This window comes from Bicyclus anynana, chromosome 15 (assembly GCF_947172395.1).
Source record: "Bicyclus anynana chromosome 15, ilBicAnyn1.1, whole genome shotgun sequence".
Taxonomy (NCBI): Eukaryota; Metazoa; Arthropoda; class Insecta; order Lepidoptera; family Nymphalidae; genus Bicyclus; species Bicyclus anynana.
Genome location: NC_069097.1, coordinates 5,603,334 through 5,629,267, shown reverse-complemented (window position 1 = coordinate 5,629,267; position 25,934 = coordinate 5,603,334). Strand labels below are relative to the sequence as shown.

The 25,934-nt window shown below is 33.9% G+C and overlaps 3 protein-coding genes across 5 annotated transcripts; 2 read left to right on the top strand and 1 right to left on the bottom strand.

The window, feature by feature from the left end:
* Positions 1-210: 210 nt before the first annotated feature.
* Positions 211-4,181, top strand: LOC112044723 (glutamate-rich WD repeat-containing protein 1). Its single transcript, XM_024080667.2, has 7 exons — positions 211-652; positions 1,065-1,230; positions 1,706-1,924; positions 2,250-2,386; positions 2,682-2,836; positions 3,282-3,499; positions 4,003-4,181. The coding sequence occupies exons 1-7, from the start codon at positions 351-353 to the stop codon at positions 4,138-4,140; spliced, it is 1,335 nt and encodes a 444-aa protein (XP_023936435.2). The 5' UTR covers positions 211-350; the 3' UTR covers positions 4,141-4,181.
* Positions 4,182-4,823: 642 nt separating this feature from the next.
* LOC112044722 (mismatch repair endonuclease PMS2) lies at positions 4,824-13,001 on the bottom strand. Its single transcript, XM_024080664.2, has 8 exons — positions 12,780-13,001; positions 12,388-12,547; positions 9,581-9,724; positions 9,121-9,322; positions 7,297-8,820; positions 7,025-7,223; positions 6,780-6,929; positions 4,824-5,003 (listed from the first exon to the last, which is right to left on the bottom strand). Exons 1-8 carry the CDS (start codon positions 12,867-12,869, stop codon positions 4,926-4,928), a joined length of 2,547 nt encoding a protein of 848 aa, XP_023936432.2. The 5' UTR covers positions 12,870-13,001; the 3' UTR covers positions 4,824-4,925.
* A 513-nt stretch (positions 13,002-13,514) lies between these two features.
* LOC112044718 (WW domain-binding protein 2) lies at positions 13,515-22,319 on the top strand. 3 transcript variants are annotated; one of them, XR_008251482.1, is made up of 8 exons: positions 13,515-13,658; positions 13,965-14,139; positions 15,474-15,633; positions 16,967-17,097; positions 17,769-17,892; positions 18,094-18,140; positions 19,373-19,452; positions 20,621-22,319. XR_008251482.1 is itself a non-coding variant. In XM_052885761.1 (7 exons), the coding sequence occupies exons 1-7, from the start codon at positions 13,603-13,605 to the stop codon at positions 20,666-20,668; spliced, it is 774 nt and encodes a 257-aa protein (XP_052741721.1). In that variant the 5' UTR covers positions 13,515-13,602; the 3' UTR covers positions 20,669-22,319. The 3 variants fall into 3 exon arrangements, 2 of the variants coding, with proteins under 2 accessions (XP_052741721.1, XP_023936424.1); XM_052885761.1 differs by lacking the exon at positions 18,094-18,140; XM_024080656.2 differs by lacking the exon at positions 18,094-18,140 and having other exon boundaries at positions 17,769-18,039.
* Positions 22,320-25,934: the final 3,615 nt, after the last annotated feature.

The following is a 25,934-nucleotide window of genomic DNA, read 5'->3' as shown; positions in this document are numbered from 1 at the left end:
CATGTGATCTATGGTGATCTCAGACAAAAATTACACTATATCTAATTCCTCTTTATAAAATCTAAATAGTGAACATCACTAGATTCGTTTGGATGTGGTCAAGGGTGTTTAGATTGTGGTCAAATTAGGATGCATTAGTATACTCTGTTAATATACGTCAAATCTTTGACAATGACAATTGAATTGACATTTGACATATTTGTCAATTGTCGGTCGGTGTTCATGTGAAATTGTGAATTTGTGATCTTTTTTGCTTTTAGGAAAAGCACGTGTTTATGTTTTATCCTATTTAAGTGACTCAAAAGGCCGTGAAAAACGAATTATTGAGCTTGTAACTCTTACTATTTAATATGTCCAACGAAAACGAAGAACAAATGGAGGGCAGTTCGTCTGATGACGAGAGCATGGATGAAGAAGGGAGTAATGATGAAGGAACTGGACCTAAGACTTATCTTCCTGGTCAGCCGTTACAAGAGGATGAGCATTTGATTTGCGACCAATCGGCTTATGTGATGCTCCATCAGGCGCAAACTGGTGCTCCATGCTTAAGTTTCGATATAATAACCGACAATTTGGGTAACGACAGACATGAGTTTCCGATGACCGCATACTTAGTTGCGGGAACACAGGCGTCCAGTGCTCATCTAAACAAGTGTGTATTATGTTTTTACATGTCGTAAGATAACCAGACAAATAATATTATTGCAATAATTATGGATAGATTTCCATGAATAAGATTGGAATTCAAGGCAAATTTCATCATGTTAATTAACATACACTGAGTGAAAACATTCTTTAGTGGTTTGGTTAGGTTCATTGCAAATATAGTTCTACAATAATTAATTTGATTTGAATATCTTGACATAAAGATGAAATAAAGTCAAAGATTTTTTTTTTGGATATTGTCCTAATACTGGTTTATTTTTAAATTATAGTAGAATTTTGTTTATATCAATAATTCAATTATATTTTATTCATGACTGATTTTTGTCTTATTACCTACTACCTTTTCTCACATGATTTGTTCATTGATGCATTCTATCTAAAAGTGTAGATTTATTCAGTGTTTTAGTAGTCAAGATGTCAAACCTGCATCCTACATCAAAGGGTGAAGATGATGATGAGGAGTCTGATGAAGATGCAGAAGATGATGAAGAGGAAGATGAAGAAAAGAAGCCACAAATGACATTCTCATTCATCAAACATCAGGGATGTGTTAATAGGATCAGGGTATGGTAGAATATATAATTTTATTGGAAAGTAACTCAAATCTGTTGTATGGAATTTACATATTTGAATTTATTATTATGAATAGTTTATATTGCTTTTCTTTGAATGTGAAGCAAAATGCATGTAATATAACTAAAATACTCATTTAGCTTAATAAAATTAGGTTAGTCTGGTTTACTGTCCTAAGATTTCTTAATCTCTACTAATATTATAAAAGCAAAAGTAAGTATGTCTGTCTGTCTGTTAGCTTTTCAGGCTAAACTACTCAACAATCTGAATTGAATTTGATAATAGAGACAAAGTAAATCTTAAAGCAAAACATAGGGTACTTTTCAAAAACAACAGCTTTTACATGCACAAATTTGCGGGCGTAGACATTTATAGTCTTAAATAGAATATAAACTTCAAATATAAACTCCAAACAATATTGAATCTTTTTTTTATAATAATTAAAATAATACTTGTTTATTTTCAGGCTACAAATCTTAAAAACTCTGTAATTGCAGCAAGTTGGTCGGAACTGGGCAATGTTGACATATGGAATATAACACAACAGTTACAAGCTGTGGATGAGCCAACTTTGCTTGAGCGGTACAATTTGGACATAGTGAACAACCCCATAAAACCTTTATACTCTTTCAGTGGGCATCAGCAAGAGGGATTTGGCATAGATTGGTGCCCTACAGAACAAGGTGTATGTATTTTTTTATTAACACAACAACTTTTGATACTTTGGGCTGCATGAAATTCAGTTTTTCACAAATCTTGTAGGAACCATGGACTTTTCTGGGATAAAAAGTAGCCTATATACGCTCAATTACCAGTAAAAGTCCCTTTACAATTGGTTCAGCTTTCCCAGAGCTAGGCCTAGACCAAAGGACAAAAATTCAAAGTTAAATTACGTTTTAGTATTGTGTAAATAACTATGAGTATAAGCACTGTAAAAACATACTTGTTTTGAAATTACAGACACTGCAATTTTATTTAATTGTATAGATTTATTTTTTTTTTAATTCCAGGTGTTAGCTACTGGTGATTGTAGAAGAGACATTCATATATGGAAACCTAACGAAGGTGGCACTTGGACAGTGGATCAGCGTCCTTTAGTTGGGCATACAAGTTCTATTGAAGACATCCAGTGGTCACCCAATGAGAGGTATTTTTCTGTCAAATTTCCAAATTTGTTAATTGATACAGCTGTAAACAAATATTTAAATTTAAATTATAATTTTTTAGCACGTTCTTTGCAGCATTGATTTTTCTGTACTTTCCTCTGGTGCGGTATGATGTTTTTTGACCTTGTACGAACACAATCAGTGGTGCGGTACGAGGTTTTTTTGACCTCGTACTAACACAATCAGAGGTCAATTGACCTCATCCCGCAGTGAATGTGTTAATTACATAAGACTTTGAAGTGAATATAACAATTATTTAGTTTAGAAATTTTACAGGAATGTTTTAGCAACGTGTTCTGTTGACCGAACAATTAGGATATGGGATACTAGAGCAGCACCACACAAGGCTTGCATGTTAGTAGCTGAAAATGCTCATGAGAAAGACATCAATGTAATATCCTGGAATGGCAAAGAGCCATTTATTGCCAGTGGTAAACATTTGGAATTCTTATAAATACTTATATTTCTTAAGCAACCTATGATAACCCGTCATGATTTATTGTTTTACTTTATATATGACTATTGAATATTGCTGAGAGCTGTGATAGCCCAGTGGATATGACCTCTGCCTCCGATTCCAGAGGGTATGGGCTCAATCTGGTCTGGGGCATGCACCTCCAACTTTTCAGTTATGTGCATTTTAAGAAATTAAATATCACGTGTCTCAATCGGTGAAGGAAAACATCGTGAGGAAACCTGCATACCAGAGAATTATCTTAATTCTCTGCGTGTGTGAAGTCTGCCAATCCGCATTGGGCCAGCGTGGTGGACTACTGGCCTAACCCCTCTCATTCTGAGAGGAGACTCGAACTCAGCAGTGAGCCGAATATGGGTTGATGACGATTGAATATTGCTAATTATTGATGGTGGTGACAGGTGGTGATGATGGCTTCCTGCATATATGGGATTTACGACAATTCCCAACCAGTACTCCAGTAGGCACTTTCAAACATCATACAGCACCCATCACATCAGTGGAGTGGCATTGGACTGAACCCAGTGTGCTGGCTTCAGCTGGGGAAGACAACCAGGTAGCACTCTGGGACTTGGCAGTTGAGCGAGATGATGAGGAGGTTGTGGACGAAGAACTAAAGGTAATATAAACTAATCTGTCTTTACATTTCCCTAGTAAAAGATTTACTGACTACACAGTATGTACAAACTAAAACAAAAGTGGTTAAAAACACCTTTTTGATTTTCTACTATCCAAGACCAGTAATTCCTGAGATTAGTGCGTTCAACCAAACAAACTCTACAGCTTTATAATATTAATATAGATGTTCTTATGTATTAAGTAACAATATTTCACCATTAATACATACAAATGTTTAATTAAAAAATAAAATTATATAAGTTAAAATTAAATGACATTAAGTTTAAAATAAATATAATTACAACTATTTTTTTGAAGAATCAGCAAAGTACTCTTCTATGGAGTAGTAACATTTTGTATTAGAAACTTTTTAAGTTTTTTTTTAAGTGTAGGTTTGCTAATGCTTCTGTCTGTTAGGTGTTGTGGCAAGTTGTTATAAATATGAATTTGAAATTGTTTTTGGGTATTCTAAAAGTACATTTAATGTAAGTAATTTTGTTTCAGAATCTGCCTCCCCAACTGTTGTTCATTCATCAAGGGCAAACTGATATTAAAGAGCTTCATTGGCATAAACAAATTCCAGGCGTTATTTTAACGACTGCAAATAATGGTTTTAATATATTCAAAACTATTAGTGTATAAATAGAAAATAAATAAATGTGTAACTATAAGTTATAAAAACATATTTTGTTTTAATTCAGTAAAATTTTACTTTATTTAATATTAGCGGACGTCCGCGACTTCAATGTAAAGTTCAGCTTTTTTTTTTCTATTCTCTACAAGTTGGCCCTTGACTACAATCTCACCTGATGGTAAGTTATGATGCAATTTAAGATGGAAGTGGGCTAACATGTTAGGAGTAGGATGAAATCCACACTCCTTTCAGTTTCTACCTGAACGCTAAATCGCTTGGCGTTAGGGTGGTAACTAGCCACGGCCGAAGCCTCCCACCAACCAGACCTGGACCAATTAAGAAACCTCAATCGGCCCAGCCGGGGATCGAACCCAGGACCTCAGTCTTGTAAATCCACTGCGCCACGGAGGCTGTCAAAGCATTTTAGAAATCCTGTGGGAACTATGGAATTTTCCGGGATAAAAAGTAACCAATATGATGCTCAATGACCTCTTCTATTTTCCACTGAGAGTCCCTTTGAAATAGGTCCAGCCGTTACAAAAATTAGCCCAGTCAGACAGACAGACAATTTTTTTTCAAAAAGTTAGAATATGCTATTTTAGAGAAAATTTTGTTTTGAAATCACAGACAGACTTTATTTAAGTATAATGTATTGATATGATTATTTTCCTAAATTAAAATAAAAGAGAACTTCAACAAGAAATAATTTAAATTGTAATTCTAAAAGGTACTCCTAAGATATAAAAATTAACATGATTAATTATGATCATTATCAGTTACACAAGTTAAAAAATTAATTTCCATTTTCACTAGTTTCAACCATTGCCAGATTAACAAGATGTCGTATTGTAGGTCTTCCATGGGGACAATTCTGAAATAACAAAAATAGTAACTGTTACTAAAATTGCAATAAATACTATCAAAATACATCTATCTTATCTTAACAATGCATGCACAGAGTATTGGGTTGTGTTCGTGAACAAGGTATTTAACTACGGTAGGCACTATCCATGCAAATTATAGCTATTGGAAAAATATTTTCCAATAATGAATTCCTAATGAATCCTCTGGGTAGGCAGTGCACTTTTGCATCTATGAAGTGCACGTCACTGGGTTGTATGTCATAAAGCCATAAAAATTTAAGTCTATCACAATTAGGGCATGAATTGAGTTTGTAGTTTTGACTCTTATTTGAGTTAAAGAACACGTTTTATGGATTTAAATTTGCTTGCCCTAATTTTAACAGTAAGGAAATGTTGAGAGAAATTCTGTTTTTCCCTTTTCTAGCACAATAAAAATTTATCTTTCTTCTTTCTTATATTACTAAATTCATATATTTATACAAAACCAATTTCAATCTATACTAATATTATAAAGAGGTAAAGTTTGTAAGTTTGTCACATTTTTTAAATGGGGTAATCTTCGAAACTACTGGTCCGATTTTAAAAATTCTTTCACCAGTAGAATGCTACATTATCGGGGAGTGCTATAGGCTAGGATATTTTATATTGGTATCATATATATTAGCCGAGTTATCACAGTTTTTGTCATACAGGTCGGACTGAAAATCCTCTTAAACAGACTTATTCGCATGCGCTGCCTTAACTATTGCGTAAAATTGAAATTAATGTATGGAGACTTTATGTATCTTTAAAAGTTCTACAAAAAAGTCCGCGACACCATATATCTATCTTCTATATATTAGCAGATATAGTACCTTTTGTGTTTTAAAAATTATTAATTTTATATACTTAGGTTTACGTCATTATTTATAATACTAAAATTTAATCCTTATTAAAATAAATTATTTAATAATCACAAGGATATTATGGAGATAAGATTTGCCCTTTACAGTATGTTAATTACTTAAATAGTTTCGGAGATAATACAAAATTTCTACAAGACGCAGAAATTCCGCTATATGACGCCCGGTGCTTTTACGTAGTTCCCGTTCTCGTGTGAATATGGGGATCAAACATAGTCTATGACATTCGCAAATAACGTAGCTTTCTATTGGTTAAACAATTTTCCAAATCGGTCCAGTAGATCCAGAGATTACCTCCTACAACCACACAAACTTTACCTCTTTATATTATTAGCATAGAAGTCTCTATTTCTCTTGGTCATACCACCACTCTCGAAAGACTGGACCGATTTTGCTAAGGGTAGGAGTAAGATAGAGAAGTTACAGGGTAGAGTAGGGTGCGGGTAGGGAAGCGTAGGGGTAGTGTAGGGGTAGGGTAGGTTTAGGGCCAGGTTTAGGGTAGTGGTAGGGTAGAGGTACGGGTAGGATAGGGAAGTGGTAGGGTAGGGGTCGGATAGGCGTGAGATAGGGGTACGGGTGGGATAGGGGTAGGAAAGGGATAGGGTACGGATAGGGTAGGGGTAGGAAAGGGATAGGGTACGGATAGGGTAGGGGTAGGATGGGGGTAGGGTGTAGGTAAGGTAGGGGTAGGGTGGGGGTAGGGGTAGGGGTAGGGTAGATGTAGGGGTTGGGTAGGGTAGGGTTGGGGTAGTGGTAGGGTAGGGGTAGGGTAGGGTAGGGGTAGTAGTAAAGTTGACATCGAAATTTACGCGGACGAAGTCGCGGGCGTTCGCTATAACTCTATATTTTACAAAACCTTAAAAATAATTTCATTTTACATACCCATGGTTTATCAATTTCAGCCATGTGTTCAACCAGTATCTGCATATCCGCCTTACTTAAAGCTGTTCCGATCATTACAGATTTCCTGCATGCTCGTGATGCAAACATTGCCCTGACTCTGCTTGGCCGGCAATATTCTGATTGGTTTTCCTGCAAATGATTTTAATTACACTACTTTGTTTTGTTGGAAAAGTAATCAAAATCAAATATCATATATTTTCAATGTTATATTTTAACAAACTTACTCTTAACATAAAAAGAAGTTCTTCTATGTCCTCCTTACCAAACATCCAATTTTTAGACATAGGTATTGTTAGAAGCTTTACTCTTTTAGTTGGTAGTGCTTGTTCATCTATTTTAAATGTGAAACCATTCTTTTTAAAAATCTCAAGGTTATCCATTAGTATTTGTTCATTTACTCCTGTAAGTTCTAGTTGCTGTGGACTAAAAATAATATTTCATGAATTTATAAGAAATACTAAAAGCAAAAAGCATGTCAACAAAGAAGGTAACTTACATTACAAGTTTTTGACTTGTTAATTCCGTTGTTTTCTGCAAAGTTTCAAAATTATAAATTTCATCAGTGGCATGTTGGTCGATTATAAAGAGATCGTCGTGTAGACGTGTAATTATAAAACCTAAATTAAATTGACCTATAACAATCATTTGCTTAAAAGACTCTTTAGATATTTCTCTGCTCAATTCTTCTTCACACTTCTTATTAAATACAGGATTTATTGCAGATCTAAATTTTATTCTATCAGGTTGCGATTTATCCTTTTTCTTACTGTAGATATCCATTAAAGCTTTCACATGATCTAAAGATGTTTTCAAATTCACTATTTTTTTAGTTCTTTTCCCTAATTCTTCCTTATCTGTCACAATTTTCTGTGTTTTTGTCTTAGGCGTTTTTAGCTGGATGTCTTTGGGCCTACAACGTATAGTATGTGATTTTTCAAAAACTACATCAGTTATATTTCTTATTTGAGTATTTGGGAGTTCGTCTGTATTCTCTAGATATAATATATCTCTCTTAGATTGCGTGTTTTCTTTTTTAAGTAATTTATTAGAGGAAACATTATTATCTATTGCTTCAATATCCATGTCACCTTTATCAGAATGTTCAAAAATGATTTCTGTTTCAGAATCTTCACTGTCAGCAATGACTTCAGATTCTGGTATCATTTTAGATGTATGGCTTTTTTTAATAGCTACAAAACTGTCTAAGTTTGATGTAGATTTTCTCTTTAATTCTGATTTTTCAAGTGGTTCCTTATCAATGGATGAGTTTGTTTTATTACCGAACTGTTTAATAAAAGATTGAAAAATCCTAGGTTGACTTAGCTCAGGTTCTACTTTTTGAGAAGTATTATTAGCACAATGCTCTACTTTTAATGTTTTTGGTATGTTTTCAAACATCTTCAACAAAGAATGTTTAAGAACATCCAATACAGCTTTTTCTTTAGTTAGAAATAACTTTCGTTTATCTGGAGTAACATTAACATCTACAGAAATTCTATCAACATTAACATTTAGAAATACAAATGGGTATTGGTGGGGATTATACTGTCTATATATTTCATTAATCAACTTTATAACTTTAGTTGGTTCACAAGGCCTAGAGTTTACATAAAAAAATTGTCTGTCTGTGCTCGATCTACCACTGCCATGGGCACACGAAGATATAAAACCAATAAGTTTTACAGGGTCTGGTAGGTTTTTATAGCCTTGCGATCTTTGTGAACTAGTTACAGATTCTTGGGAATTATTAATAACATTATCTGCATCATTGGAGTCTTCAGACAGATCAATTTCCACATCTTCTATATTTATTGATTCCTGATTTTCCTTTACTTCACCTGATAAACCTTTCAATATGTTGTCTTTTATATTTGAGACACATTCTGACTTAATCTCGAGGATACTTTGTAACTGTTTTATACCAAATATACAAGCAATATTATCTTTAAATGACATTGAACCTTGAGTTGCCACTACTACAGACTTTGAATTGGAACTTGTTTGGTTACTACATGTTATTCTGAAAAATAAATTTTCAAACCCATTAATTACCTGAACAAACAGTAGATGTTTGCAAAACTATAATGATATCAGTTTATGAAATATTGAGCTGTTCTTTTTCTACTAAATTCTCAGTACCCCCTGACTTTACCAGTCATCAGTCCCGGTCAATATCATAAAACTTTTGACTTTGAACTCTAACTCTATCAGTCTAACAATCCTAGAAGTGTGGTAGGTCTAAACACAGATTCCGTCTGCTGTGTGGATGGGAGATATTGGTGCTGTAGTGCGTTATTAAAATTAGGGTGAAAACACATACCTAACTCCAGTAGATATTAAGCAATATGCGTATAGTAAGTTAGTCATTTTATTAAACTCTCTCTTAGCATTTTTGCTGAACTCTTTTTGACGCACTGGGAGTGAACAGAACAGATTTGTCAATGTTACAGTAGTCCCAATTTGTCTTGAACATGGCTGCCTACTAGTGATATTTCCTTTATGATCATATTCAATTTTTGTTGCTGAAACATTTAATATATATTCATTTATATAAAGGTGAAGTTTTTGAAGTTGAAGGTGTTATATCTCTGGATCTACTGAAACTTTAATTTTTTATTATTATTTGCAAGTGTCATAGTGGCTAAAAATGAGGAAAAGCTCTGTGCCAAACCAGCACTTTTCCTCATAGACAATGGGATTTTTACTAAAAGTAAAGATATTCATCAGATATAGTTAAAAGTCACAAGATACATCAGATATTTAAGAAAGATAATACTTACCATATTCACTGTTTTTATGTCTAGTTGTAATAGTAAGGTCAGCCAATGCACATAAGGAGCTTAAAGCTTCTCCTCGAAAGCCAAAGCTTGACACTCCAAGTAAGTCGCCATAGTCACTTAACTTGGATGTGTGGTATTTTAATGCTAAAATAAAAAAGGGAAAATATAAATGTACAAATGAAGAAATATATTATCATCATCATCACATCAACGAATGGATGTCAATTAACCACTAAAACATTATGATAAAATTGAAATTATAATTGTGCCTCATTGGCCCAGTGGTACCTGTGCAGCTAGGGATCATGAGTGTTAAAGTTCTGGGTTGGGCAATAGAATATTAGGTTTTTCTTCACTTAACATCATAACAGCAGATAAGACATTATTGGAAGTTTTAATTTTGGTTTTGTAACACCCCATGTATCATTGTAACAATAAATTTGTAAAAGTTACAAATTTAATGTTGCAACATTATTTTGTTGGTAACTGAAGCTCACGCTCAACATCGAGTCGCGCGCGGCGGTTTTTGCCGGGTTTACTGTTAGACGGCTGACGTCGCGATTTGACCTTGTAGGCACGCCAGTCAGAACTAACGTCTGTCAAAGCACGGTCGCGTCACTAATTCGCGCGACCGACACTGCCGTCTGCAGTTTTTTATATTCAATTACAAAATACTGCTAATTCCAATATATTATATAATTGTGCTAAATCGTTCCCGCTATAGGGTAAGTTTTGAATGGTACATAAAACAAGATTAGATACGAGTAGTTAAAAGAATCAATTATAGTTTGTGATTTTAATTTTATAAACTTTTTCCAAATTTAAGTATATATTTCTTTCTTGCAGCATTTATTTCATGTTTCATTTTCATTAGCTTATACGCTGTAATAACTTGATTCTAATAACGTAACTTTGTAGAATATTGCATCATTCTTTTCTTTGACTACCTTCTGCTTTTGTATATTACTTCGATTAGATTTTAAATTCATTAAATTTATTAATATTTAGAACTATTGTAAATTCCGTTTTGATGTCACCTACCATCGGCAATTCTGGTATGGTCGTACGAACTTGCAGCGTTGCCGGTGGTAGCTAAGACGAGAATGTTTACTTAGAAGTGGCAATGACGTATTCCAGGAGCGGAGTTAGTACTTTGAGAACTAAATTGTTGGGCGCGAGGTTGCCTGTTTTGGCGAGCTGCGCGACGTGCCTTCACCGAAAAAAAATTAAACGCCAATTGTCGTGACTCCATCCTGCCTGCCGCTGCCCCTGGTGGACAAGTTCGTCGTCATGCCGCCGTGGATCGCAGGGGAGTGCGGGCATTAATGGACAGAAGTGAAACATATTATTAAGGCCTGTACCCACGATATATAAATTTGTGCCCGCCGGTTGATTTCTTTTTTTAATATACTTTTTAATAATAATTATTTACTTCCTTTTCATTATTAATATTAGTACCTACCTACTCAAATAACTAAGGCGGGACACTGGCGCCCAACGTGGGGCTTGTATTGAAGACAAGTGGAACATGAACCTACATATTTCGCGATATCTCGGTACATCCCTGGCCAGAAGTATCTAAGGGCGATACGCCTGTAAGTCTTAAAAATGCCCAAGTGACCAGCCGTTGGGTTGTTGTGATTTTCCCTGATAACGTTATCCCTAAACTCTGATGGAACCACTTCCTTCCATGAAAATTCATTTGTGAGATGGCATTTGTTCTTGGATAGTCGAAATAAGATGTTATTTTTTATTAAGTAATTAGGAAAATTAATTGGGTTGTTAAGACAGTTATTATAAATGTTTTTATACCAATCATCGCTAGTAGTCGCAAATGATTTGGCAGTGTTAATTACGGAAACCGGATGAGCTCTAGATAAGGCGTCAGGAATAACGTTATCAGGACCGCGACGGTGTTTGATTTCAAAATCAAATGAAGATAATCGAACACCCCAACGGGCTAGGCGACCTGTAGGGTTGCTAATGGATAAAAACCATTTAAGTGCGCTATGGTCTGTATAAACTGTAAAGGGTTGACCGTTTTCTACGTAGCAACGCCAATGTTCCAACGCAACTACTACAGCTAAAGTCTCGCGTTCCGTAACGCTGTAATTCCTTTCCGCTCCAGTCAAGGATCTGCTCATATAGGCAATAGGTCGTTCCTTGCCATCAATATACTGCGTGAGCATTGCACCTATTCCATAGCTGCTCGCATCCGTATGAACTTGGAAAGGAAGTTCATAGTTTGGACATGAGAGAACCGGAGCAGACACAAGACATGCCTTCAATTTTTTAAAAGCCACGTCCGCTTCTTCAGTCCATCGAAAAGGTGGAGCGTTTTTCTTACTCGAGGTCAGTTTATTAAGTGGTCCTGCTATCGTGCTAAAATTTGGCACAAACCTACGGTACCACGTAGCGGTGCCTAAAAAACGTTTTACTTCTTTACGGTTCGTAGGAGTAGCATAATTGAGGATAGCTTCTACTTTATCCGGATCAGTTCGCAGCCCTTTCGCATCGACTACGTATCCTAAGTATTTGAGCTGACTTCGAAAAAATTCACATTTATCCAAATTAATGGTCATCATTATCATCTAATAGAGATTATTAGATGACAGATGACACAGTCAAATGTTATTACCATGCCTGCCAAGTCTCTCAACTGGCATAGCAGCAGTGTAAATTCCTGAAAATACGTCCAAGATGAGTGAAGGCCTCTGTCTCTACAGAGGTCACAAAATGGGTTGATCAAGATGACATTTATATTTTAAGGCATTAAAATAGTAGGTAGGAGTTGGTAAAATTCATACTTAGAGCTGCAAAATTATCTTCTGTTACGCCTGATCCATTGTCAGATACTTCTATAAGGTCAAGACCATAGTTTTTGAACCTTATGTCAATATTAGTGGAACCAGCATCCAGAGAATTTTCCACAAGTTCCTTGACTGCTACTGCTAAACTGAGAACTACCTATGAATGCAATAATTATAGAAATTCAATCATAGTTGTTTTTATTTTACATCTGCCTGTAACAGTAATTCAAAAATGTTAGTAAATGAAAATTTAATGTTTTACCAAGTTTACATATCTGATAGGGCTGGGACCTTCTATTAAGTACTAGACCTGTATCAGAAGGCCCCGTTCTCTCTTAACTATAGTGTTATCATAATGATAAAAAAAAACAATAATTTTAGCTACTTACTTGACCAGAGCAAATTTTATGCACTGAATCTTTGTTTATTGGTTTAATAGAACTGATTTCAACGGTGCTCAAGTCATTGATGTCAACCATAGTTTCACTAATAATTATATTCGTTCTTTCGAAAAATTCAAAATACTTGTATCATCAAATAAAAAACACTGGACTTGGAATTTATTTACTTGTTGTTGTTACTTCCCTCCCGCTCCGGGCGGGTCACGGATTTGAATTTTGAATTTGCTATGAAAAGCGTCAATGTCAAAATTCAAATTGTCAATTAGTCAAAGAGTATATGTTGGACACAGACTCATATTGATACATAGTTAAAAAGGTCGGACCGGACATATTGCTCATCAATGAAATCGTGCTGTCTAGAGAGGCTTAAAAGAAAGTCACGTTTATAGAAATGTTCGAACCCAGAGCCAGTTAAAAAAACAAATTGACTTATATCGACTTTAATTTTCTCATTGGGTGACCAGATTTAGCAGTAGAATCCTACTATTTCAGCCGGATTTACTAAATTTCGGGATGAATTAATGTTGCTTGTAGTTGTAACTGCATTTCAATTATTTGTATTTGGTCTCTACCAAAAAATTTTTCAAACAGTTTTGTTAACAGAAACATAAATGTAATTTTCTTTTCCGATATTTATACATATTGTTTTACTTTTAGTTGTAGCTTTTTAAATTTACTTCTGGTCACACTATTTTGACATTTGATTTTCTGTTTTCATTTCAGTTTCCGATTACGATTTTGCGTATTTGTTATCGATTTGTGGGAAGGAATAAATAAATTTGTTGATCGGCTGAAATTCCAGGACTAAATAATGTCTCTTAATACAGCTCATGCAGATCATGGTGTGCTTATACATGCTGGAGAGGTGTAAGTATTTTTATTACAACAAACATGATTAAATTACCGACAATCGCTTTTGATTACTGTGAGTCATAGTAAACTCGGTGTTATCATCATTATCATCCTTCTGGAACTTTAATAATCACATCCATAAGCATAATGCTCAGAATGTTTATATCGTCAAGTACAACACATTATAGGAAAATCATGCCTAAAAATAACCAAGTTTTTTTTTCATTTCACGAGAGGGCTAATTACACAGGTGTAGAATGTATAAACAAATATCTATATATAAATTATTTATAGATTAACTAATAATATAATTTGTTTCAGCATTATTTTATTTTCTGATAATGTAGTTGTTGAGTTTTATGGAAATGAAACACAGGAGTTTAAAGGTACAAAAAATGGTCGAATGTATCTCACAACTCATCGAATGATATATAATTCAAAGAACAATGCAGACACTTTGAGATCATTTAGCTTTCCCTTCATAGCTTTACAGGATGTAAGTATTTAACAATATATATTATGTGATGATGCAATCTGTTTTATTGAACTGTAATATTTGTTTTAGATGAATGAAGTGTAAAACATTTTTGAAATATGTAAAAATACAAAATACAGCCAAACATAGCCAACAAACCTCTACTTTTTTGAAAGTTGGTTAAAAGGATAACTGATTGATTGACTTGACTGACATACCAATACAGTGCTCTGGAACTAGTAGTCTGAACATTTCGAAAGGATTTTTGAAAAAAGAATTTTTCATCATCTTCTTCTAGTAATAGTATTTATATTAACATAATTAATTTTAAACTGAAGGAAACTATCTCTCAATGTTTAAAAATAAATTCTTCAAAATTTATTTCACTACAGTTCCTTCCAGTTACAGGTGTAAAGAACAGTTTCTTTGTCATAAGAAAATTCATCAAACTAATTGATTTAATTTTTATAGCAGAACATCACACAGATGACTTTTCTAATTCTTTACAAATCAGAAAAATGCCTATACCATACTATTGCCAACCTCAATGTGCAATGTTTATCAACAAACAAATTAGAAATTTAGGTAGAAAACACCATGTCATTTCATACCTAATTTATTTCAAATTATGTATCGTTATTCTATAAAAAATATTATTTAAAATATCTAATTGTTCTAAACTTATATATTAATAAACTGGCTGACACCCGCGACTTTGTTCACATGGAAATCAATGTAAACTTTCACCCCTATTTCACCACTTTAGGAGTTGAATTTTATAAATCCTCGAGTCTTGTTATATTTCATATTTTTTTATGATTCTTAAACAAATTTTTAAAACTATAACACTAAAAATGAAGGACTTTTGATACACACTTTCAACCTAAAAGTACCCTATGTTTTGCTCAAAGGTACAATTTACCATTAATCCAAAATTCATCTTATCGGTTCAGCCATTTAGCTGTGAAAAGATAACAGACAGACTTACTTTCACATTTATAATATTAGTAAAGATTTAATTATTCACTTCTGTGATTTTACAGAAATATCAAAACAAGATGATTTAAGAACAAGTTTATTACAATTAAACTATTAATTATTAAAATTTATTAAACAAATTACATGACTAGCAGTTTATACCCTCATGTTTTTTAGTATCGAAGTCCCCTTTTTCATTCCTAGGCCTTTTCTACACATAGTCATGATGTTAACTGTTGTGTATAGTAGAATAATCTTGCAAGGCACACTTACTCGTATTAGCTAAAGGTTCTCAAATGTTTTGTCTTGTACCCTTCAACCTAATTGGTAAGAAGCCTATGTTTTAATTAATACAAGATGTATGTTTTAATTTGTAGGTGACAGTGGAACAGCCAATGTTTGCAGCAAATTATATTAAAGGCAAGGTGCGAGCTCAAGCAAATGGAAACTTTGTTGGGGAAGTTAAATTCAAGCTGACTTTCAAATCTGGGGGAGCGATAGAGTTTGGTCAGGCTATGCTTAAAGCTGCACATCTTGGTAAGACTTGACTACTCTATCTATTAAAACTTTATGGCTGTGGTACTGCAGTAGTGTGGGTGTGCCATTTATTTGTATGGGGTTGGTGTAAGGTTTTGAGGTTTCCCTTCTCCTATTTTTGTGTCTTGAGTCATTTTGGCCCCTATTTTTTAACTACTACTACCAGCTAGTTGGGAAAGACTTTATTAGAAGTGGGTATGACAATAGTCCAACAGGGCGGGGATCGAACCACCACCCCTCGGTGATGAGTCTAACTGCTTTATGGCTGAGGTATGCTATGTCTTTGTGATACTTGCATAATGTCTGGACCCACTTTGTGAGTTTTCTTGTGTAATTTTTATTGCACAACATTCTTTGTATTTCTTGTGTTATCAGTATAAAGTATTACTGATACAAGGAAAAGTTCAAAACTAAAAAGTACAATGAACCATTTACAAGGAAAATTACTAAGACTATTATGAATCACTAAGCAGAAAGTAACTCACATGGACATGGGTAAATCAATTCATAGATTTGCATTGTGAATATTGTTTTTTTTTTAATTTTTCAATTATTAAGGCTGGGATGCCATAATTTTATAAAATTTAAAAAAAAATCTCTTTTTTTATTTTCCAAAAATCAATCTCCTATTAAAAAGTAGATGCACAATCAGCAGCCAAATAACGTCCACACTCAATGAGTGCCAAACATAACTTCTTGGCACTCAATTCAAGTAGTCGCATTTCCAAATTCAACCTTAAACTCAATACTTAAGGTTGAATTTGCTCTGAATTTGGGATTTTATTGAATATTGGACTATATTTAAAGGCCTCTAGGTATAATTTCTTTACCAATAATTCTAAAACTGTCAAAGCAATTTTTAAGTGAAATTTTCTACATGATTGTGCGTCCTTTTATTATAAGAGGTCAATGTTTCCAAATAAAGATAATTTTTGTCTAGATTTAAAAAATAAGTACAGTAATTCCATAAAATAATGTTGATTGCTTTCCATGGAAGTGGTCCTTAATTCTGCCACCAAGCTGAAAAGTTATGGTCTATGCCCTAAATTTGGTTTCAATTTACTTTCCTTACCTAATTATCACTCAGCCTAACTAATGTGTCTAACTATCAGACTAATATTATAAAGGCGAAAGTTTGTGTGTAAGTATGTTTTAAACGAAGCGATTATGCTGAAATTTGGAATGTAAATAGATATTATCCTGGATTAACACATAGGCTATTTTTCATCCCGGAAAAATCCAAGGTTGCCGCGGGATTTGTAAACAACTAAAATCCACGCAGACGAAGTCGCGGGCGTCCGCTAGTTAGTATATATGAATGTTTATATTTCAGCTTCGCGTCATATGTCAGCGAACGCTCCGCCGCCGCCGTACACGCCGCCGACCGGCCCGTGGTACGCCGCGCCGCCGCCCGCCTACGCACCCCCGCCGCAAGGGTATTACGGATGGGTGCCTCCATATACTGTGAGTAACTCTCTCTTCTTCTTCTTTCATGGGCCTTTTTCCGCATTAACATTTGCCGATGTGATTGTGAGTAGCTTTACACAATACAACCATTTCGAACCTGCCAATGCATAGCTTTAAGCAATGTGTTAAAAAACACTTGCTTAGTCAAGTTACTACCCCATTGATGAGTTCCTTAATGATAAAGGTGCTTGGAGGCTGTTGGATCAGCTTCTACCTTCACACAGGAAGTAAAACTATAAGAAATTGTATTGTTGTCATCAATTGAAATTACAATATTGTATATTTTCTTGCCTGTTTATTCTCAGCAGAACCTGGCTTTTTGAACCGGTGGTAGAATCTTTACAAATAGTCAATTGATGTTACAAAGTGCTTGTAAACTGAGCCTACTTGAAATAAATGAATTTTGAAACTTTTACTTATACATATAACAATGTTAGTCTAACTTAAATAATGGTTGGTTATAGTTAATCTGTTCAGCTATGAATTATGGTGACTCAGGTATTCCTGGATTGGCAGGGTTCAATTGAAAGGGTTCTTGAGTTCAAGACATGTTCAATAGTTGATAAGTCATTATGTTATATATAATTTTTTTTATCCATTCACAAAATTATCTGATAAAAAACTTAGTTTAAAAAAGAAATATAAAACAAACAAACTCTTCATTACAGGCATTTCCCGATCAACCATCTCCCAACTCCGTGTTTGTATCAAACAGCCCCCCTCCTTATCCCGGCGTGATGGGTGTGACTTACCCGCCTGGCGGTGGCTTCTCCGGAGGTCCTGGACCCACAGGTGCGCAAGCTCATGGCTACCCAGGGTACCCTGGTAACCAGGCCAATGGGAACGTGCCTCCGCCGGGGTACCCGGGTAACTCTAACTTGCCGCCCCCTGGCTACCCCGGCGGCTTCGCCCCTGGAGCGCCTCCTATGTCGTCAAATGGTGAGAACTTTTGATTGTTTCAGAGTTAAATAAAATTGTTGGCAATATTTGCAGGTTACTCGTACATGACAGTTATTAGGGGGATAAGGCTGTATTAGTGAGTGAGTTCCTTTTGTATAACACTTGGTTGTGAGTTATACATTAGTTAACAAGTATTTACTCGAAGTAACTTGCTAACATGCTAACATTTCCATTTTTTTTTTAATTTATCATTTCGGACAAACTATAATAATTTATGTAAAACTCTCCAAATAATTATATCTTCTTTTTCACTGTTTTCAGTTAATAAAGTTCAATGATATTTAGTAAACAATATAAGCTAGGTACATTGACCTCTGAGATTGATGGCTAGGTATTTATAATTTTGCTATTTAACAAAGAAAGATTTTCTTAATCTTAGGAAAAGATTTGAAGTAGCAAATCACGCGTATTTAAAGATATTAGATTTAACAATGAATGTGTTTTTCCATGATATTCTGTATTCGTTGTGTTTATCTTCTATGACTTTTCAACTATGAATAATTGACATTATTTAAATACTTGGGATAGATGAAATTGATTTTACAGAAACATCAAAACATGTGTTTTTGTGATTCACTTTGTATTTCATTTTCATTTCAATTATTTTCACACTTATTACTCATTTTATGCTAACCAAGAGAGGCCTGATTTACCAGCTTCTGATAAATGTTATTATATGATAGCATATTCACAAGTTTTGTCTTTGTCAATTGACGTTAGAAAGTGACAAAATTTACTTTTAGACTATCAGACACTTATCAGAAGTTGGTGAAACTGGTCCTAAAGATCATAATAAAACTATTTGATACTCTTACGAGTACATGATTTACATTTCATATAGGAATGCTAGATTTTAATCTCAATTCTAGTGTAAAGGGTTGGTGGTTGTCAACTAATTTTATTTAACTCTAATTAATTGAATATTTTAATATATTTTATTGGATATCTTTGAAATAAATAGTCTTGTTTTTAAATTTATATATTTCTAATAAAGTTAACTATTCAGTTGTTTTAATAAAAATCTCAATATGTACATATATAATTGGATATCTTTGAAATAAATAGTCATGTTTTATAGGTAATTATTATAAAAATAATATTTTTTACATAGACTAAACTCTTTTGTTTTTGCTTAAAAAAATTGTTAATATGTAATATTTATTCAATTTATGTACATTTAATATTTAAATATTTTAGACTTATTTTGGTACACTTTGACAATGTAAAGTAAAATGGTTGATTACTAGATGAAATATTATTTATATTTTGTTGAAAGTTTGTATGTTTGCAGTAGTTTGAATACCACTTTCAGATGCTAAAGCCGCGGAAGCTGCTCAGAGCGCTTACTATGATCCCAATAGGCCTCAAACCGCTTATGTACCACCACCATACGTAAGTACATATATTATATCAATTACATATCATATTTCTGTAAAATGTATTTTATTTTTCTTATGTAAACTGATTTTATGTAATCGTTAATTTATTTTAATATTACGGAAATGTGCATGCCGTGTCTACCTTCATTTGATTGTGCAGAGCCTTGTGTTTGTGTTTTTTTTTAGATTGTATTTGTGTAAATGTTGCAACAGTCACTGGTGGACCAAATAAATAAATAAATATTGCAGATCAACACATGCATTTTAATTGCAAAATAGGCACGCGTTTGACCATGTTTTTTTTAAATAACATTTTTTTCCCCTCTAATTTGTCGGGAAAGACTGTGTTAGGAGTGGGTACCACAATAGACCAACGGGCGGGGATCGAACCACCACCTCTTGGTGATGAGTCCGACCGCTCTTACCGTTGAGCTATTGAGGCTGTAACCTGATGGTAAGCGTAAATACAGTCTAAGATGAGACACGCTTGCCTAGAAGATGTATATTTAGTATTCACTCTTGTTTTAATTTAAATACAGCCAAGTTGTAAGAGTCAGGACACAAACTTGGGAAGGGTATTCCAAACCCTAGCCAAAAGGAGCGTTTTGTACAAGTCCTAGGGATATTAGCACGTTACTAATGATTTATAAATTAGCGACATTTTACCGATTTTTTAAAACTCAAAATAGCACTATTATACGTACGCCACTTGATGTAAAATTACGTTATTAACATTATTTACTTTAAATAATATTAGATGACCGCATCAAAAACGAAACAAACTCTGTTGCTTAACTGAATGCCCATATTCTGAACCATACACATAGATTACCCAGCAAGGCCCAACTCAATTTAAATACGCCGCGCGGTTTCACCCACGTGGTTCCCGTTCCCGTAGAAATACGGGGATAGTGTAGCTTCCTAATAGTGAAAGAATTTTTCAAATCGATTCAGTAATTCCAGAGCTTATTCAAAACATACAAACAAACAATCAACAATATTAGTATAGATAAACTGATTGAAAACGGTTTGCCTACGGTTTTGATATCTCGCTTATCTTGTTTTATTCGTATTGTCTTAACCTTATACAGTTATACCCACTATGTGTGATTTTCTCATATAGCATCTGGTAAATATGACGTCATATTCGATGTTCTAATGTGATTAATATTATTTTGCAGGATCAACCGCCGACCTACCAGGAATCTACGTCCAAGAAAGAAAACTAATGCATTGTCCACACTATCACATAAACACCGCTTCTCATCATCCATCTTAATGCTAATTTAATTCAAGAATACTATGTCAGCTGATAATTTTAACAATCTTACACTGCAATATATAACATATTTGGTTTGAATGTCTTAAGAATTTTGTTTGTCTAATTATTTTTCTAACTATAGAATTTATAAATGTTGTGGGACAATGTACTACATTATATTTCTTGAAATTATTAGTGTGCTATCATTAGTACAATATGTAGTTTACAATAAAGGCATTTATTCCATGTTCTTTTGAGTATCTACTCATAGTTTCAGTATAAAAATAACACACTAGATGATTTTAGAATTTAAACTATTGTGAGTGTTGCAAGAACCAGCTCATGACTAAGGGCCCCGTATGGGTTCGAAACTAGTCGGGCATACTCCGACGTTGTATCAAGTGAGTTTTAGCCGTGTTTCATAATCAATTAATTCGAGATTATTTTGAAAATAAATTAATGCTGTTTTAAAAAAAAATATTACTGTGAATGATTTTTTAATTCGATTTTGAATAATAATCGAAGTTGCATAAACTACTCTGGACTCTGTTGCAAGAATGGTGCTTTTGATGTGTTTTTACTACAAATTGATGCACAGTTTGTAAGTGGATTACGCTTTGCTTAAAACCACTTTGTATAATGGCTCTATAATGGTTCTATAATTAAAATTAAAGCTGTTAATGTCAATGCAATTATATTTCTATTTATAGCATTCCATTGTATCCCCTATCAGTGATCCCTAGAACATTTTGTATGACTTATACAAAATGTTATAACCTCGTTATTGATACAAGTTGGAAGGAGGGTAGAGTAACAAAAGTTGTTACTGACCAGATGTTTTTTTACTGTTGATAAATTGATAGTTATACAACTTAACAGACACAATCCTATAAATTGCGTGGTACATTATCTCGTTCCGACGCTCTGAAATTTTCATTTCCCGGTAACTCAGTTAGCTATCAGAATCAAGAATTTTCGTAAATAAGAAGTTGATCGTCTCATCATCATTACTTACGAAAAATTAGCTAGTTAGTAATCAGGTATGCAAAATGTTCTAGTGATCCCTGACTATAAATAATATGGCTTTTGAAGGAAGTAAAGCTTATCAGTATTATATTAAATTACATTAAAGCATTGTATGCTGTTATAAAATTGTAGAAGGGGTGAACAGATAATATATTTTTAAAAATTATTGTGTATTATTAGTAATTAAAATTAAAATGTTATAACAAATTGGAGACAGTTATATCCATGTGTTAAAATAATCTATATATGTGAGAAGAATATAACTCACATTTTGGTGTTTGTATAAATGTATTATAATTAAATCATGTCTGCTATCACGAAAAGATGGTGCCCAGATACTAGTTTTTAACCGACTTCCAAAAAGGAGGAGGTTCTACGTTCGGCTGTATGTTTTATCTTACTATGTATAAGAAATGGCTGTTGATTCGATATCATGTATAATCCAATTATTGTTAATGTTATTTTTTTTTAATGTTTATCAAGAAAATAAATTATTTGTCTAACAATGAGTAATGTCTGAAGCATTAATGTTTTGAATTGTAAAACTTATTTACACATTATATAGTTTAGTTTAATATATTACATTTACATTATATTGTGTTTCTTTTATGTTGTTAGTATTCTGATTATTATTGCACAACATATTTAGGAAGGACAAAAAACTGCCCATGAACTTTTTAAATTTAAATTATGCTGCATATAAAGACTAGTGGCAGTGACAAAAATACCTCAAAATAATGTTTTTTTCTTCAAGATTTTTTAAATCTGCAATATAAAATTGCGAAGTGTATGTGAAGGACTTTTTTGTCAGGTTTGTGCAAATTTGTTGATTTTGTAAGGTTTTTAAGAGTAACATCCTAAATAAATAAAAATCAATGCCACTTTTCGTTGGAATTTTGTAATTGAAAAACCGACTCACCTATCTAAACCAAATGTTTAGACTTTGTTCGGACTATTTAGTAGATGGTTTATGTGAAGTTTGCAAAAAATCGGTCGAGTCATTTATCACATTTTTGTAACAAATGGATTCAGGGGTAGGGTGGGGGTGGGGTAGGAGTAGGGTAGTGTAGGGTAGGGATAGAGAAGAAGTGCACATAAGTCAAAGCAAAGCGAAGCTTGAGCGCGTCCGCTAGTTATCCTATAAATTTCTATACACACAATCTCACTCATATTCAGTCCTTATAATATTGATTGAATAAAGTACAGTTTCAATATAACTTACAAATAGTATTCACGCGGAATATTATTCACGGAAAATTAGCTTGATCGAGAAAGTTGCCAATATCCTAGGATATGTAGGATATTAATGATGAATGTCGAATTTATCTCGAGTGGTCGAGATAAATTCCGAGTTTCATAAAATCTTCTTGCGGAAAAGAAGTTGGCAAATGTCAGTATTAAAAATAGAAATCTAATTAGACTTAACTGCCAGTCAAAGATGAAAAATTCAAGTTCTGTTAATAAAATACACAAAAACAATGATTAATATTTTATAGACATGTTTAACACTAAATCTCCATTTTTGTAGACTATAGTATGGGTAAGTGTTTGTTAATATCCAGGTATAGATGTATGAATATTGACAGCTTTGTACAAAAAGCCTGCATTTGTAGATTCTTAAGATAACGAAGCCAGCTTGCTTTAGGATTAGGTACCACTGATAGGGTAAGAGTAGTACAAAAGTTCAATATCAAAGCAGTCCATATCTTTCTTTACAACTTTTGGAGAAACAATTATTTAATTAATTATATTTTGAACTACAGGCATTGAACTTTTGTACAAAGTTGTTAATATTTTAGGTTTAGGTCTAGGTGTCTTAAAATCTGTAACAAGTGGAATTAAAGGAAAGTTTTCTGTTCTAACTTTAGCGTAATAAAAGCAGCGGATGAGGATATAAGTAAGCGGACGAAATAAGAATATAACATGAGCAAGCCGTGTTAGTATAACTTAAATGTTATGTAGATATAATATATTTAATGGATAACGTCAATAGAAAAATGAATTACGGTAAAATAACGATTTCATAAAATATTTCATGCGTGCTTTCGCGGTTTTGTTTTCCGTTTAACCCAATAACGGTTTTGGGTCCTGTTAACCCTTTCCATAGCATTAAAAGGACGTTTACACTTTTCTGATGAGTTTTATATTGGTCGGCATTCTTAAGTAAGTTTTAAATTGAATTTTTAAGTTGCTTTGTTTTAGAGGTTGATCAATTGAGGTTATAACTTATAGACGCTGGCTTCTGTTATCTTAGGACAAAATAAAAGAGTTTTTATTGATGAAGATTTTTCTTTCCAGAGTAAACCTCCGGAATATCCATCGATATCCATGGCTCCAGCAATTCACCCTCCCTGCACGCCGACTGCGTCTTGTACACCCATAAGATGCCACCCGTCACCGCCGCCATGCCAAAACCCAGAACGATGTCTAAAGAGAACCACTTCGAAGAATCTAAAACCGTGTCGGAGCGCTGTGTCTATTATGACGAGCAGAGACAAGGCGCGTGCATCTTGCGGCAGCTGCAACAAATTCAGAACTAATTATAACAAAAAATCGGTAGACGATTTCCTAAAAAGAAAATCGAAAGAGGGACAGATGAAAAAAAGGGATAGATTAACAGGAAGTACCAGTTATACGGATTATTCTAAGAAACGGGGCAGTCGTCTCTCCGATAAAGACTGCTGCTACGGCAAGGGGCATAGAGGACGACTTAAGCGACCCATGAAATGTTGCGAAATACTGTAATCTTTTAGAATAGTTAGTGTATGACTACCAACAATGACAACAATCAAAACTGTTTTTGTAATAAATTGAAAAGTTAACATCCCTTGATATAATCAAAGGTTAGGTACATCTATGTTTACAGATTCCATATTTTTTAATAAATAAATTAACTTACACCATTTTTCCGTATTTTTTTATTTATATAATATTACTAGCGGACCCGCTACGCTTTTACTTATGTGCACTTCTTACCTTTCCCTACCCTACACTACTCTACCCTTACACTACTCTACCCCTACACTACTCTACCCCTCTACTACTCTACCCCTACACTACTCTACCCCTACACTACTCTACCCCTACACTACTCTACCCCTACACTACTCTACCCCTACACTACTCTACCCCTACACTACTCTACCCCTACACTACTCTACCCCTACCCTACCCCTACCCTACTCTACCCCTTGACTCTTAAACATTATTAGAAAAAGGGTTGTTTTTATGGTTTTCCCGGCAATTATTCAAATTTTTCTTACCTTTTAAACCTTCCCTATACCTCCACGAACATTTCAAGACCAAGGTAATATGATAAATCCGTTCAGCCGTCCTCGAGTTTTAGCGAGACTAACGAACAGCAATTCATTTTTAATTATATAGATATGAAACCAACTCCGTACCGACTCATAAATCTATGTATGAACCTAAGTAGATATTTAGACACGGTAGATAGACATACCTACATGCGGTACTTCTGTACCTGTTTTTATGTTGCAGCTGTAGCACCCTGTATATCTGGGCCGGCGTGCAGTGTTCACAAACACAGACCTCGACCGCCGCCTTGTCAGCAGCCAGAGAAATGCTACAGTAAAACTCGAAGAAGTTACCAAAGATGCCCCAGCGCCGTTGATCAAATCGATCACCAAGGCTCTTCGTGCGAATGCGCCAGGGTGCAATCCAAAGATTCGAGACTCGTCAAAAAATTTTCGAATAAAACACATAAGAAACGTATACAGAGAGCAAATAATAAACGTTCTGTGATATCGCGTTGGAAAACAAAGAAAAAATGTTGCACTATTCTTTAAAAAAATATAATTTACCGAGACAGTTAATCAAGTATCTTTATTCATGAAATAATAAATCATTAACTTCATGTTTAAATTATTTATATTATCTTCCAATCGTTTTTCGTAGAAAGATCGTTACTATTGAGTGTACTAGGATACATGTACAAAATAAATAATAATAATTGACTCAGGAGGAGTTTGATGTAAAAAACGTATATACGTAGCTCAGCTGTTAATTCTATGACTTTTTCATTTCATTACATTATGCTGGTTACCTATAATAATATCAAAATCGGTTCAGGCGTTTAGCCGTTTGTAAAATTGACGGCCGCATGTCCCGTGATCCCTTCCAGAAATACTGCTAAATTTAAAATATGTTGGGATCAACGTTAGAATCGATATTTTTTAATATATCGG

What these genes read in the sequence shown, in the direction of transcription:
- LOC112044723 (XM_024080667.2), top strand. Translation starts at nt 351, where the DNA reads ATGTCCAACGAAAACGAAGAACAAATGGAGGGCAGTTCGTCTGATGAC. An exon ending in GATGTGTTAATAGGATCAGG is followed by an intron (nt 1,231 to 1,705) that starts GTATGGTAGAAT and finishes GTTTATTTTCAG; the next exon opens with GCTACAAATCTTAAAAACTC. An exon ending in CAGTGGTCACCCAATGAGAG is followed by an intron (nt 2,387 to 2,681) that starts GTATTTTTCTGT and finishes GAAATTTTACAG; the next exon opens with GAATGTTTTAGCAACGTGTT.
- LOC112044722 (XM_024080664.2), bottom strand. Translation starts at nt 12,869, where the DNA reads ATGGTTGACATCAATGACTTGAGCACCGTTGAAATCAGTTCTATTAAA. An exon ending in AGATAATTTTGCAGCTCTAA is followed by an intron (nt 9,725 to 12,387) that starts GTATGAATTTTA and finishes TTTTTATTTTAG; the next exon opens with CATTAAAATACCACACATCC. An exon ending in ACAAGTCAAAAACTTGTAAT is followed by an intron (nt 7,224 to 7,296) that starts GTAAGTTACCTT and finishes TATTATTTTTAG; the next exon opens with TCCACAGCAACTAGAACTTA.
- LOC112044718 (XM_024080656.2), top strand. Translation starts at nt 13,603, where the DNA reads ATGTCTCTTAATACAGCTCATGCAGATCATGGTGTGCTTATACATGCT. An exon ending in CTTATACATGCTGGAGAGGT is followed by an intron (nt 13,659 to 13,964) that starts GTAAGTATTTTT and finishes AATTTGTTTCAG; the next exon opens with CATTATTTTATTTTCTGATA. An exon ending in CCTTCATAGCTTTACAGGAT is followed by an intron (nt 14,140 to 15,473) that starts GTAAGTATTTAA and finishes TTTAATTTGTAG; the next exon opens with GTGACAGTGGAACAGCCAAT.